We start from the raw sequence: 14929 nt of genomic DNA, 5'->3' as shown, positions 1-14929 counted from the left end.
GTTTTTTTTTGTTTTTGTTTTTGTTTTTGATTTTTTTTTTTTTTTTTTCATAGATAGATAATAGGAGGAGAAAACAAAAGATAAGGAATTGAATTTAGATTCTTGTTGAAGGATGGAAGAATTATAAATCTTTCAAATAAAGAATTGAATGGTTATTATGGGAATCTAATTCATTTTACTTGGTTAGCCAAACCCATAGGAATTTAATTTCTAATTCCTTTTAATTCCTTTAGAATCAAATGAAACAAAAGGACCCTTAGTTTCCTATAACTCTTTAAGTAACAATTAATTGATATAGTGGTTATCTAGTGAAATTCCGTACATGAAGTCCATAATTCAACCCCAACACACCCAAAATATTTTTAGTTCCATGTGCACTTTGAAACATTGGTTAGACAATAAGATCTATTTTTTTAACGTTACTTTATTAGAAAATGCAAAGCGTTACTAGTTAATGGACAAATAAATAAACTTAAATTTGGTCGACACTGATTGCTGGACTTGGAAGTGGATGTATTGTTCCTGTTTCAGACGGCTTTCTATCTTTCTCCTCATCAAAGCTTTGTATTATTGAGGTCATCTTCCGGTAGAATGATTCTTGTGAAATTAGTATTTCCTTCTTTTCATACAAGAACTTAAACAAAGAGACGACAAGCGCATAAGTTGATGACAAACCCGAGATCAAAAAAAGACCCTTGAAACTAGCCACTGTTAGCTTATCAAAGGTTTGAACATCCGCATTTTGGTCGGGGCAATGAGCTGCATCTCCAAACCATTTGTTTGATATGGCACTCATTTGTCCTTCTATCACTTTCAAGATTCCTCTTGAAAAGTCATCTACCAGCAACGATTCTTTTGGAAATGCCTGTTCATAACAACTCATTTCAGGATTAGTTCGTCATCATATATCAACTTAATTACCTATAAAAAGATTTGTGTATAACATAAGTTAAGTTAATCACGACTTACAAAGCCAAAGCCTGCAGACTTGTAGGTCTGACCCACCATTAGATACTTGTTACAGTTCTTCGCCATCAACATCTTGAGATAAGGGACATCATCAACGATCGCAGCAACCCCATTGTTTTTACTTCCATTTGAAAGCGCATCTGCATACTCTTGAAAGCTTGAGTAATTCTTCAACTTGCTACTAGGAAAACCCATGTCCTTTAACATATCTCCAACATAGGAACCATCTTGGTATCCTACGTTCTCTCCTCTTGCTATGAGTTCATATATATTCGTTACAGTTGGTTGGAGCTTTTGCACTGTTAACATGGATGCGAAGCTTGCTGTGTAGCTGGAGGTCAGCACCAGAACCACAAATAACCACACCATCACTACAAATCTAGATAAGTTGCATACCACATTCTCCTCTGCAAGATTTATGTATTCCCATGTTAATTTGTTTTCTTATTAATGCAACTATGACACAACAAACATGTTTAATTTGGACATATAACTTGAGTGTGTGTTGGGTAATTTTGATGATTAAATTTGGTTATTATGGGTCTTTAAGTTGTTTTATTTACCATTTAAATAAGAGTAAATTACTGAAATAGTCCCTATGGTTTGGTTAAAATTACACGTTTGATCCCTAACTTTTTTTTGCACTCGGATCGTCTCTATAGTTTGATTTTATTGCGTTTTTCGTCCATTACATACATAAAGTTAGGGACCAAACGTGCAATTTTGACCAAACCATAGGGACGAAAAACACAACAAAATCAAACCATAGAGACGATCCGAATGCAAAAAAAAAAAAAAAATTAGAGATAAAACGTACAATTTTGACCGAACCATAGAGACGATTTCAATAATTTACTCTTTAAATAAATGGTAGTTGACTAAGTTTAGAGTAGCTTAAAGTTGGTATACTTGCTCTCTCTCTCTCTCTCTCTCTCTCTCTCTCTATATATATATATATATATATATATATATATATATATATATATATATATATATATATATATATATATATATATATGTTTTTTTTTTTTTTTTTTTTTTTTTATCTAGGGTGGCTATTTATACCTTTTTGTTTTTTTTTATGAATGTGTGTGTCCTATTATCTAGGGGTGGTGGTTATTTATACATTTTTGTTTTTTTGTGAATGTGTGTGCAGTTTTTGAGTCACCATTATTTATTCCTTAAAGAGAGGGAGATTTCTTTAGTTTGTGAGGGAGCATTGTGGGCCTGATTTCCAACAGTGTGTGAATGAATATGAACTTACTCTGTGCGAAAAAAAGAGTGGAGAACGAAAACCAGAAGACTAGCCCAATTTGTTGATGAGGGGGACCTCGAAATTGTTTGTTTACACGGTGCTCAATGACCCAAACAACAACTCCAGTGTACATGAAAAGTGCTCCGATTGTTATCCACAGCTTCGTTTCTAGAGGCCTCATGAAAATCCAAATGTTTTTACCATCATCAACCTTAGCTGGAACGAGCATCGATACCCCAGACTCCGAGTATGCGAGAGTGAAATCAACAGTCCGTGATCTGTTCCACTTGATGGTGACGTCTGCAACCACCATATCGAAATTCTGTCCAATTTTAAACAAGAAAAAAGAAATTGTAAGTACTAAAAACTTATGTTGGTATACATACATGCGATGCATGATCATGTACTTACATCAAGGACAATTTGATGAAGAAGATCATTGTAGTCAGGAGCATCGTATGGAGTGAGGTTGTAGTGTACAGTATATGGCAATGTATCTATGACAGCTTTGAAGATATCTATGACAAATCCACTCGCTTTAACTTCCTGAGTGTTTGGATCTATTTCGGCTTCAATAAACTCAACGAACCCACCGTTTGCTGGAACTCCCACTCTTAAAAAGATGTCGCCACCTGTTGGGATTCCGAATACGCCTTTAGGGACTTCCGAAGTATCTCCAGGCCATATGATGGCTCCTAAGTTATCTTTGTTAGTCGTGTAATCTGAACTTCCGTTGTTGATTATTCGATTTGATATTCCATTTCTTGAGCTCCAAAATCCAATTTGTTTCTCCCCCTTATTCCCGATCACATTCACTATATGGTATGCCGGTATTTGTAGTTGTCCGTTGACCACATGGAAATCGCCACTCACCCCTCTATGCTTCGTATCTCTGATCATTGAAAGGAACTTCGGTCCCATTTCCGAGGTTCCAATGGCATCCAAGTCTGTCGAGGCGTTCTTTGGTCGCTTAAAGGTAGTGCGTAATTCGGTGTCAACTCTCTTTAACGCTGTAGCAAGTCCAATAATAGATTCATAAGTCCATATCCCAAACATATCAAGCTCAACTCTGTGATCAGTGTCAGGGTATTCTTTATGGAACCTCCTCTTCCATCTTCTCTCAAAGTTGGTTAGCTTATTGGTTTGTGGTATATAGGGCTTCACACCGAGTACACCCTGCATAGAATGTAAAGAAAGGGGTTCCACATGATGCAAGAAACAGGTGAGAACATCAGTGATTATCCATGCATATCCTTGAGCCATCATTCCAGCTTCGTCTGCTTTCTTAAAGAAACGTGAAGCGAGATCCGGTAACATGTGTACAACAAAAACCCTAGTTTGCATGGACTTTAATTTGTAAAGTTGTAGCAGAATCTCATCATCCGATGAGGATGGAGACAAAAGGGTGCGGAACATAACCTCAGTGCCAATGTTTACCATGGCATCTGATAAATAGGGAATGGGTTCTCTTCCAAAATCAGTATCTTCGTAAACAAACACCACTTTCTTCCAGTCGAAGGATTTGACTAGAGCTGCAATGGGTTGTGCTTGTGTTGAGGAAGCTTGTGATATGCGGATGAAGTAGGGGTTTCGGATTGGAGAGATATCAGGGTTGGTTACCGGGGATATGATGGGAACCTTCGATCTCTGTGCAATATCAAGTACAAACTGTGCCTGTGACGATTGTTGGGGTCCAACGATTGCTGTAACTTGAGTATTTTTCAGAAGGTCTATGGCTGTATATGAGACATAAAACACATGATCAGCATGAAAATCATTTACAATGTTTGGAATAAACATACTAATACGAGTGGTTACGAACCAGCTGAGGCAGCATCTATGTTATCGTTTTTGGAATCCCGAAAGTGAGGGACAATAATGGTGGAGTTGTTAGTGTCTCCATGAGAATCTTCAATGGCCATCAACATGCTGATACGGATGCTCTTTCCAAGGCTGGAATTCATATCAAGAATCGCCCCTACTCCTATTTCTTGCCTCCCTTGTTTTTCACCATTCACTATCAACATCATCGTCAAAGCTAACACTAACACAACATGATTCGCTTCAGAAATTTTCATCTTTCTTCTTTTTGAACACCTAGCTTTTTTAGGAAGACTGGCTGGGGGTGTATTTGATGATTAACTGATCTGGACAAAGACGACTATATATGTGATTCATGTTCATATTATATATATATATATATATATATATATATATATATATATATATATATATATATATATATATATATATATATATATATATATATATATATATATATATATATACAGAGAGAAAGACTCATTAAGATTTGACTTGACTAAAAGTCAATGCAACTCCCGGCATATTGTTTGACTCAGTCCCTTTTTCTAGACAGAGTGAAGATATATAGTTTATATTGATGTTTCTGAGTAAGAGTTAGGCTATGGGGAGTGCATCTAAGTAATCGAAAAATTACTGTAAACTCAGTGCCACGGCAGATTTACAATCAACCCACCAAACATTCAAATTCAAATTGATTGCTACTCTCTCTCTCTCTCTCTCTCTCTCTCTCTCTCTCTCTCTCTCTCTCTCTCTCTCTCTCTCTCTCTCTCTCTCTCTCTCTCTTATATATATATATATATATATAGGTACAGATTCATTTGATACCATTCTAATTTTGTAAGATCGTGAAATCAAATCTAAAAATAATTTTCCAATGCAAAATAAATGGAAAAATCCAAAAATTGTTTTTTTAAATATTATTTTCGGAACTTGAATTAACTAAAAAAAAATTTAAAAAAAATCCGTTTTTTTTTGAAAAATAAGCGAAATATTCTAATACAATATTACACTGACATATTCTAAAAAATAATTTTAAAATGCAGAATAAATAGAAAAATCTAAAAATTCTTTTTTTAAATATTATTTTCGGAACTTGAATTAACTAAAAAAAATTAAGAAAATAAAAAAAAATTCTATTTTTTTTTTGAAAAATACGTGAAATATTCTAATAGAATATTACATTGATATATTCTAAAAAATAATTTTAAAATGCAAAATAATTGGAAAAATCCAAAAATTCTTTTTTTAAATATTATTTTTGGAACTTGAATTAACTAAAAAAAATAAAAAAAATAAAAAAATGAGTCTTACGGTCTCACAAAATTAGGCTGTCTCACATAAACTCAACCATATATATATATATATATATATATATATATATATATATATATATTAAATTAAATATAAAACATAATTGATAAAAACATAGATGATAATAATAATAACTTGAAAGGATTCGCCGAGGTCGGAAGGTATTGCTTTGTAAAGTAAAATAGCATGTTGAATTGAATTGAAATAATGCAATAAAGGAAGATAAACAATGTCATTTAATTACATAAGTAAAGAAATCTAAATAATTATTTCTTACAATAAATGAGGAAAATAAAGAAATGGTGTCACAAATTGAACTTTATTGCCATGTATGGCAGCGGCCGAAAAAACCAATCCGAAAAATATAGACCGTTGTTTTTTGTCCGTTAATGTGAGAGTAATTTAGTCTTTTTAGGTAGTAGGGACTGAATTTGTGATCACGGGTAAACCATATGGAACATTTATGTAATTTTGGCAGCGGTGGTAGTAGTGGTGATGGCAGATGGTAGGTGGCTTTATGGTATTTGGCGGATATTTTCTAATAAATAAAACATTAATTTAAAACGAAAAAAAGAAATATAAATTAATAAAAAAAATTGGATTGGGAGTAAAAGAGTAATTTCGGTTTCCATCTTTGTCATCAATGTGTTAAATCTGATAAACCACAGGTACCAAAAAAGACAAAAATGAAGCAACGTTAAAATGACCAAAATATAGTTGAGGGATCAATTTTCAAACCAAAGTGAAAGAGTTGTTTGTGAACAAAAGCATAAAAGTGAAAGGTCAATGTTGTAAGTAGAAATACTAATAATATGTAATAAAATGCGAGAATCATGAAAAATTCAAACTAAAGTTAAAGGGTTATTTGTGAACAAAAACATAAAGGTGAATGATCAATGTTATAAATAGTGGATGACCAAAAGAGACCAAAAAATGTGCCACTTTACTGTTAAATTTTTTTAGAACTTTAATAATAATAATAATGATAATAATAATAATAGTAATAATAATAATAATAATAATAATAATAATAATAATAATAATAATAATAGAAGTCTAGGGTGAAAATTTTAAATTTTATGAACCAGTTTTGAAAAAACAATTAAAGGAGAGGTTTGTTCTACTTTTTACCCAAACTCAAAGGACCATAGTTGACAATTGTTGAAAAACATGTGTCTCCTTCATGATTAAATGACGTCTCTATCGTCTTCCTCCATTTGAATACCAACAAATTTGAAAGATTTTTTTTTTCTTTTTGTATTGCCTCCAACGACTCCAATCATACAAAAAGGAAGCTAGCCAATAGCGACCATCGTCTTCGTTAAGACGCCACACACAAACCACCGGGTCTGGGGATGATGTTCACGCGTCTTCAGGCCATCCAGCTCAGCTCCACGCGTGGGTTGAGTTGCCCACTCCAGATATCCTGAGTTGAGTTCTATGAATAAAAGGCCATAAAGAACAAAATCATAGCTAATGATTTTGGACGGCCGCCCTTTTTGGTATTAACTACTAAATTCAAAAAGTCTGCTAAATTGACGGGACGACTATTTGACGAGCGATTGACATGGTGACATTTTGTATGAGTGGTTTGTCAAGGGGAAATGACCAATATAGATTCCAGATTTTGGAGAAGCAGAAGTGGTTCTGCAACGAGAAGGGGTTCATTCTTCTCCAAACTAAGGGTTTTGATTGATTCTAGTTGATTTGGGGAAAGTCGTTTGATGTGCCGATATTTCAGATGCATTTCTTGGGGTATTTGATTTGATATGAGTCTTGATGAGGAGCACCGGGTTAGTGCTCAAGACGACCGAGCTTACCTAGCAGACCAGACAGAGGTTGCTGATGACTTAGAGTCGTTGGGAGAGTAACGCAGAGCGAAGGCATTCCGAGATAGAGTTACAGGTTAGCGACTTTGTTCTACTGGAAGTATCCCTATGGAAAGGGTGATTCGATTAAGGAAGTAGGACAAGCTGGGCCCTAAATACATTAGTATTCAATATTTACAGAGCAGGTGCGCGAATGGACAATAGAGCTTATCGGGTGGAGCTACCTGAGTGGACTTGGGAGCCGTAGTCCAAGATGTATGAGTTGTACCCATAGATGCTTACGGAGAATGACTTCAAGGGCAAAGTCTGATTCTAATGGGGGAGAATTGTAACATCCTGAATCCCAGTTGTAAATTTATATTGTTTTTATGCATTTTATCAGGGCAACTCGACGAGTTGGAGGTCACAACTCGTCGAGTACAGATTGAGATGGCCGCAGGAATTTTAGAGTCAAATCGACGAGTTAGAGGACCCCAAATCGACGAGTACTGAGTGTGAAAACCCTAATTTTCAGGGTTTGTGCGCTATTTAAACGTCCTTAAGCCTTTCACTCTGCCACCCTCATCACTTTAGCACACTGAGAGAAACCCTAATCGAGCTATTATCACCTGTGTGTATGTGTGTGTGTGTGTGTGAGAGAGAGAGAGAGATAGAGGCTAAGATTGTATGTTTTAGTGCATTCTTGGAAGGAGTTTGAGGAACAAAAGGCTTGGAACGAGAAGGAGCCCTTGGATCCAGTGTTCTTTTAGTGTTAGCTGTCATTTGGAGGTAAAAAGCTATCACCTTGACCATTGGTTTGTTAGATCTCTTCACTAGGGAGTTTATGGTCATTTCCATCGTCCCTTTGAGTCCTTTGGTAGTTTGAGCATGCCTTGAAGATGAGGCTTCAGATCTGGACAGTATGAGGTCCCTTAGGCTAAAAGATTCAAGCTTTATCAAGCGATTGGCCAACTTTCATGCATTAAACCCTTATTGAGCTTTGGGTTGGCAAACTTAGCCCTAGACGCCATGCGTGGACGTAAAGCTTGTAGCTTTACGTTATATTTTAGCCTTAGAAGGCTATATATAGAGTATGGAGCCTTAGTTCTGCTTAAAAATGTATGAATGAGAGAATAGACTAAAGGGACTCGACGAGTTGGTTAGGGTTTTACCCGATAGTCTGGACGCGTTGCAAACTCGACGAGTTGGTGAGACAACTCGGCGAGTTGAGATGGATTTTCCCGAGTTTTCTAAGAACATAAGGAACTCAACAAGTCACATAGATGAACTCGACGAGTTGGGTCAACATGGACTGTTGAATTGGGCGTTGACCTCCGTTGACTTTTAGGGTTTGGTCAAGTTATGGACTTTGGTTACCATGGAGGAGTAAAATGGTCTTTCTCCCTTTCTGAGAGTTAGTAAAGGAGTAGTTATCATTCTTGGATATGTTATTATAAATTGTTAATTAGAGATGATTATGATATATGTAGGCAGAGTCTAGACCTACCATTGAGTACGAGACATATATGCTTACTTACGAGGCGAGTATTCTCACTATACTTACCTAAGTGGTAATCATTGTGCGACCGGAGGGTCTTATGTGCTTACACTGATTTATGTGATATATTATGCATTTTGTCTTTGTGATTTATGTTGTATATTATTCCGTGCCTTATTGAGTTATTCTGTATTTGTAAGAGGGTCTTCACTAAGATACAGGATCGGAGGGTCCAACCCGATCTGTGAGATCGGAGGGTCTTCACTGAGACACATGACCGAAGGGTCCTTATCGAGATATAGCCATGATAGGCTAATTATTTGTGTGTGGTTTTTTGGGGAACTCACTAAGCTTCGTGCTTACAGTGTTGTGTGAAATGTGTTTCAGGTACCTCTCAGGATCGCGGGAAGGCGTCGTCTTGATTGTACACACCAACTAGAGGTTTAGTTTTGAGGATTCTGGGATACTATCAAACGTTTTGTTGTCTTGTGTTTTGAACAAATTATACATTTGTGTTTTGGAGAATGTGAGATTGTGTTTTATGTGGTTTTAAAAATCAAAAATTTATTTAAGAATTTTAGACCATTACAAGTTGGTATCAGAGCCTTGGTTTGAGGGATTCAGATGTACCCTTGGGTATGTTTGGACTTAGACTAAGGATTTGAGAAAATTTTCTAAAAAGAAATGATTTTTTCTAAAAAGAGTAAGAGCTTTTAAGAGAAAACGAGATGAAGAAGTGTGTACAATCAGCCAGAGCCCGAGCAGTGATTTCCCAAAATACCATAACTTGTTTATATTATGAGATACTTATATGATATTAGAGCTGAATGCTAGAAGATAGGCTAGGTATTTCATGAATTTAGAGCTAGAGTTGTCTGGTTCATGATGCCTTAGCCTAGGGGATGCTATTGATTGATATTATATGGTATTTGCTGAGTAGGGGTACTCAACATGAATCTTTTAGAGAGAGCTTTGAGTCGAAGAGTAATCTAGGAGAGATACCTAGATGTGCATTTGAGGAAGCTACTGAGAAAGTAGTTAGATACTAACGAGAGGTAGGATTGATTGAGTTCGGTGATGCCTTTTGAGTTGTGAATAGAGCAAGTGGAGCTGTATGCTAGAGTGGTTTTATGTGCTGGTGGAGGTTATTCGATGCACGAATGCTGCTTGCTTTGTGCTTTGTGGAACTCACGAGTGATGTGAGTTAGCTAGAGTGGCTAATTGACATTGCGAGGAGTCCTTTAACAGCTAATGGCAGAGAAGTGTGACAACCTAGGAGAGCCTAGGGAGTAATTTTAGCCCGATGAGTGCGTTGTTTAGAGGTGAGTGTTCGCTGGAGAGCGAGCATGTGTAAGGTATTGGTTGACCGAGAAGGTTGAGTAGCTACTTAGGAGATCTAGGACGATCAATGTGGAAAGTATGGGTAGATGCGGAAGGTAGTATGGGCCTGTACTACTGAAAGCAGAGGACCCATACTCGAAACAAGGAGAATTTCAGAGGTTCTAATTAGTAGATTGTGGGGGAGATAACATGGTTCCGGTACTATGATTAGTAGCAGAGTGTGCTTACGTCTTTACCAGTTATCCCACTGTGATTGTTCAAACTGAGAGTGGATACGGTAGATTGTGGGGACAGAGGGCCATATCGGTCGAGCTTCAAGGGAGTGTACCTTGCGAGGAAAATTGAGTTTAGATCCCGAGGGGTTTGACTGGTGAGGTGCTAGTTGGAGTCGCAGGACTCAAGGAAAAGTGTAGATGATGCTTATGGAGGATTGCGGTCTGGGTTGAGTGATCGGATGATTGTTGATATGTCACTTTCTGTGACAATAATTACATTATTTCCGCTTCACGTGTGGAGTGAAAGAGATAATGAACTTCCGGTTTCAGAGTTTGGAGGTAAACCCCGTGGGGTAGCATATAATTGCGATATTTTCACCAGAGTATTTTGTAGTATGTCTGCTGCGATGTATTTCTTATATCATAAGAGAATCATCAGTGGGGATTGAGATGGATGAGGACAAGGATATGCCTTAGTTGAGTATAGTAAGACATATTTTAGCAGCAGTTCCAGGTAATCAAGAGGACTATAATAAGGCATATTTTAGGTCCAAAAGTATAAAATTTTGGCTGTGGCCCCTCCTACTTACCAATTTGTATACATATTATATCCCCCCCCCCCTTGAATCAAACATTGAAGCTCCATACCTAATTCCATAGGTGTAACACTAATAGAAATTTTGATAATACCTACGACACAATCCCTAGGTATTCTACAGATATAAGGCGGTACTTAGGGAATTTGACGGAAAAAAGGTCGTAACATAAATGATCGTGGGTAAATATTTACGATGGAATAATTACAGTATACCAACAAGATTATCTGTCAGTAAATTATCGATGAAATCACTACAAGAAAAAACGCGATTTTGCTAGGGAAGGATTCCGTTGTGAAAAGCTGAAATTCCGTTGCAAAGGACGAACAGCGACAGAATTTGCAACAATCGATTTTCGTCCCAAAAAACCCCGTAGCGAGCGTTTACTAGGGAAAAATCATTCCGTCGTAATTGTGACAACGAAATGAAATCTGTGGTAGATGGTATTCCGTAGTAGGATTCCATCACAAATTTTATGGTAGTTATTTCATCACAAATTCCTTTGTAGTTAATCCCTAGCAAAATCCGTTGTGATGATTCCCTAGCACATTCCGTGGTGGTGAATCCCTAGTAAAATATGTGGTGGTGATTCCATAGTAAATTCCATGGTGGTGATTCCCTAGCAAATTCCATGGCAATGAATCCCTAACAAATTCCATGGTCGTGGAACGCTAGCAAATTTGGTGGTGATGAGTCCTTAAGAACTTCTGTTTGATGACTTCCTAGCAAATTCTGTGTTCATGAATCCCTAGCAATTTTCGTGGTGTATATTATATATCAAATTCCATATCAAAGATTCCATATGGACGGATGAATAATTGATTTATAAATTATATCCAAATTACTTTATAGTAATATATGAAAAAAATAACAAAAAAATCAAGTAACATCATATCATAAAATAATACAATAATTATTTATTACATGGAAAAAGAAAAGTGGCTAATCTAAAATAAATACTTTGCAATAAACATATCAACACTTTATAACCTACTAGTGTTGTTGTTTTGTAATGACATTAATAAGATCCGTTGTCGTTTTAAGTTGTATTTAAAGTTGTCCGACTCTTGCGTTGTTTTGCTCTTCTTGGGCCTTCATCATTTCTTTAAGGTCCTCGTTTTGCTCTTTTTTAGCAACAAGCTCCCTCATTTCTTTTATTTCATCATTTTTTTTTCTGGAATGTAAGATACATCTGTTTTAGCGTTCCTATTGGGAACCGCCTTTCCAAAAGAGCCTAATCCATAAAGTCTTCTTTTTTGTCATGACCACCACCAACATCATAAAATAGCTTGTCCTCCTCAAATTCAACACCTTCAACTTTTAACTCTTCCTGTTTTTCTGTATAGGCCGCGTACAAAATAAAAATAACATAAGTTAAAAGATATCAAAGTTATGAATGACATTATAGACTAGCGACAATATAAAAGTTTAATTGCAATGAAATGAATATTACATGAATTTTTCTATCTTTTTGTAACACCGAATTTTTTTTTTTCAATTTTTATAAAACATAATTCCATCAATATTCATTAAAACAGCCATTTTAATTGTCCAACAAAACAATACAAATCCCAAGATCATAACGTCAAGCTCCAAACGTGTGTGTGTACGGATCAAGCCGGCGCCTTCCCGCGGTCGTCACTAGTACCTGAAACAAATAACATCAACACTGTAAGCACAAGGCTTAGTGAGTTCCCCAAAATACCACATATAACACATATCAGCCACTCTAGGCTATAACTCTGTGGGTCCGTGCACCCAAACTCTGTGAACCCTCAGGTTCTAACTCTGATAAACATGCACCACATAAATCACATAGAAATCATGCAGTACAACACGTAACATACATAGCATACAAATACCCCATCAAATAGCTCTGGTTACCTACTCAAGGTAAAGTATAGTGAGAAGACTCACCTCGCGTATCTCGGTATCTCACGAATCCTGGAAATCCCTCGTGCTCGATCCTCCGAGCTCTAATCCTCCTATAAAATTATACGTTTCTAATTAACACTTTATATCTCTAAGGTTGACTATCTATAAGAAGTCAACACAGGTCAACTCTGGTCAACGGTCAATGGTTAACTCTGACCGGACTCGGCGAGTCTAGACGTTTTCACCAACCATCTGAAATCCTCTTACTACACGTCGAGTATCCCCCCCTTTACTCGACGAGTTTCACCTGAATGAATCGCGGGGCCACCCCGACTCAACTCGCCGAGTCTCAAGGACAACTCGGCGAGTCCAAGTTTGACTTAGTCCACTCGTCATCCCTCTCCAACTCACCCTGACTCACTGAGTCTACCCATGACTTGATTGGACCACTCGTTGAGCAGTCCCAAGGCAATCTTCAAGCTACTCGCCGAGTCGGATGAACAGACTCGGCGAGTCCATGCCATGCAACCACTCAAACTCGCTTCTAAGGTCAGATCTGCTTCCAAAAACTATAGATCTGGCCTCCCTCGACTGATTCATCACGTAAAGCTCCTATCTTGGTGCTCATAACACACCCTATAGCTCAATAATGGAGTTTTTGACCTAAGGCATGAGGATTCCAATCCAAAGCCTCCATTGATCCCCAAAAAGCTTGGGTAAAGGGACACTCTGGACCTCTAAGGGTCCAGATCTATGGTTCCAACCTCATAAGGGACCAAAAAGGACACCAAATCTTGCCATAAAAGGGTTCAACAAACCCTAAATCGCAACAAGCTTCACTAAACAGAAAATGGTCCGAGATAATACCTCTAGAGTGATGATCTAAGCTCCAAATCCACGAAATAGCAACCTCCTTTGCTTCCTCTTGCCTAGGGTCTCCTTCTTCTTGCTAAATAACACACACAAGCTCAAGAATGGCTCCCTTCTCTTCACAAATCGCTCAAGAACACTAGGGACACTCACTGAGGGTTGGGTGAGCACAAATGACGGCCATAAGGCCCTTTAAATAGGCCTCAAACCCGGAGATTTAGGGTTTCATTACACAGCGCAGACTCGCCGAGTCCATATCCTGGACTCGCCGAGTCCAGGCGCGCACCAATGTTCCATCCCGCATCCCTACTCGGCGAGTCTGAGCTCCAACTCGCCGAGTCCCTCTCACAATATAACAAAAAAATTAGATTACAAGCTACCTGGTAAAATCCGAATGTTACAACTCTCCCCCACTAGAACTAGACTTCGCCCTCGAAGTCTCGCTCTAAAACAGCTCCGGATGCTGCTCCCGCATCATACCCTCCGGCTCCCAGGTCATTTCTGATCCCTTCCGATGTTGCCACTGAACCAATACCAGAGGTACCTCCTTGTTCCTCAAAATCTTGATCTTCTGATCCCTAATAGCCACTGGTCTCTCAGCATAATTCAGGCTTGCATCCACCTGAATATCCTCTAGTGGAACCACTACCGACTCATCGGCTATACATTTCCTCAACTGCGATACATGAAAAGTGTTGTGAATCTGCCCCAACTCCGCTGGTAACTCCAGCCGATAGGCTACCCGGCCTACCCTGGCAATCACACGAAACGGACCTATAAACCGGGGCCCCAATTTGCCCCTCTTCCTGAACCGGATCACCCCTTTCCAAGGAGAAACCTTCAGGAGAACGAAGTCACCGACCTGAAATTCCAGCTCGGACCGGCGTCTATCCGCGTAACTCTTTTGTCGGCTCTGAGCGGTCAATAACCTCTGTCTGACCAGCTGTATCTGCTCTGTCTTCTGATTCACGATCTCTGTACTGCCCATTACCCTTTGCCCAACCTCTCCCCAACATATGGGAGTCCGACACCTCCTACCATACAACAGCTCAAAGGGCGGCATACCGATGCTCGAATGATGGCTGTTATTGTAGGAAAACTCCGCCAAAGGCAAATACGTGTCCCAACTACCCCCAAATTCCAATACACATGCTCGAAGCATGTCCTCGAGTGTCTGTATCGTCCGCTCACTCTGACCGTCGGTCTGGGGGTGGTATGCGGTACTAAAATGCAGCTTAGTACCCAACTCCTCATGAAATTTCTTCCAGAAACGGGAAGTGAAACGTACATCGCGGTCTGAAACAATCGAGATCGGCACCCCATGCCGAGATACAACCTCCCTCACGTAAATCTCCGCCAACTTCTCC

The 14929-nt window shown here is 38.2% G+C and overlaps 1 protein-coding gene across 1 annotated transcript; it reads right to left on the bottom strand.

Annotated features, from left to right (window-relative positions):
• Window positions 1-472: 472 nt before the first annotated feature.
• Window positions 473-4254, bottom strand: LOC145003067 (glutamate receptor 2.7-like). Its single transcript, XM_078962218.1, has 5 exons — window positions 4047-4254; window positions 2636-3960; window positions 2234-2546; window positions 970-1376; window positions 473-865 (listed from the first exon to the last, which is right to left on the bottom strand). The coding sequence occupies exons 1-5, from the start codon at window positions 4252-4254 to the stop codon at window positions 473-475; spliced, it is 2646 nt and encodes an 881-aa protein (XP_078818344.1).
• Window positions 4255-14929: the final 10675 nt, after the last annotated feature.

The sequence above is a fragment of the Lactuca saligna genome, chromosome 6 (assembly GCF_052625555.1).
Source record: "Lactuca saligna cultivar CGN05327 chromosome 6, ASM5262555v1, whole genome shotgun sequence".
NCBI classification, from domain to species: Eukaryota; Viridiplantae; Streptophyta; class Magnoliopsida; order Asterales; family Asteraceae; genus Lactuca; species Lactuca saligna.
The sequence above is the reverse complement of the archived record's forward strand: the minus strand, read 5'-3'. Positions and strand labels throughout refer to the sequence as shown.

What these genes read in the sequence shown, in the direction of transcription:
- LOC145003067 (XM_078962218.1), bottom strand. Translation starts at nt 4,254, where the DNA reads ATGATGTTGATAGTGAATGGTGAAAAACAAGGGAGGCAAGAAATAGGA. An exon ending in CATAGATGCTGCCTCAGCTG is followed by an intron (nt 3,961 to 4,046) that starts GTTCGTAACCAC and finishes TCTCATATACAG; the next exon opens with CCATAGACCTTCTGAAAAAT. An exon ending in TTCATCAAATTGTCCTTGAT is followed by an intron (nt 2,547 to 2,635) that starts GTAAGTACATGA and finishes AAAATTGGACAG; the next exon opens with AATTTCGATATGGTGGTTGC.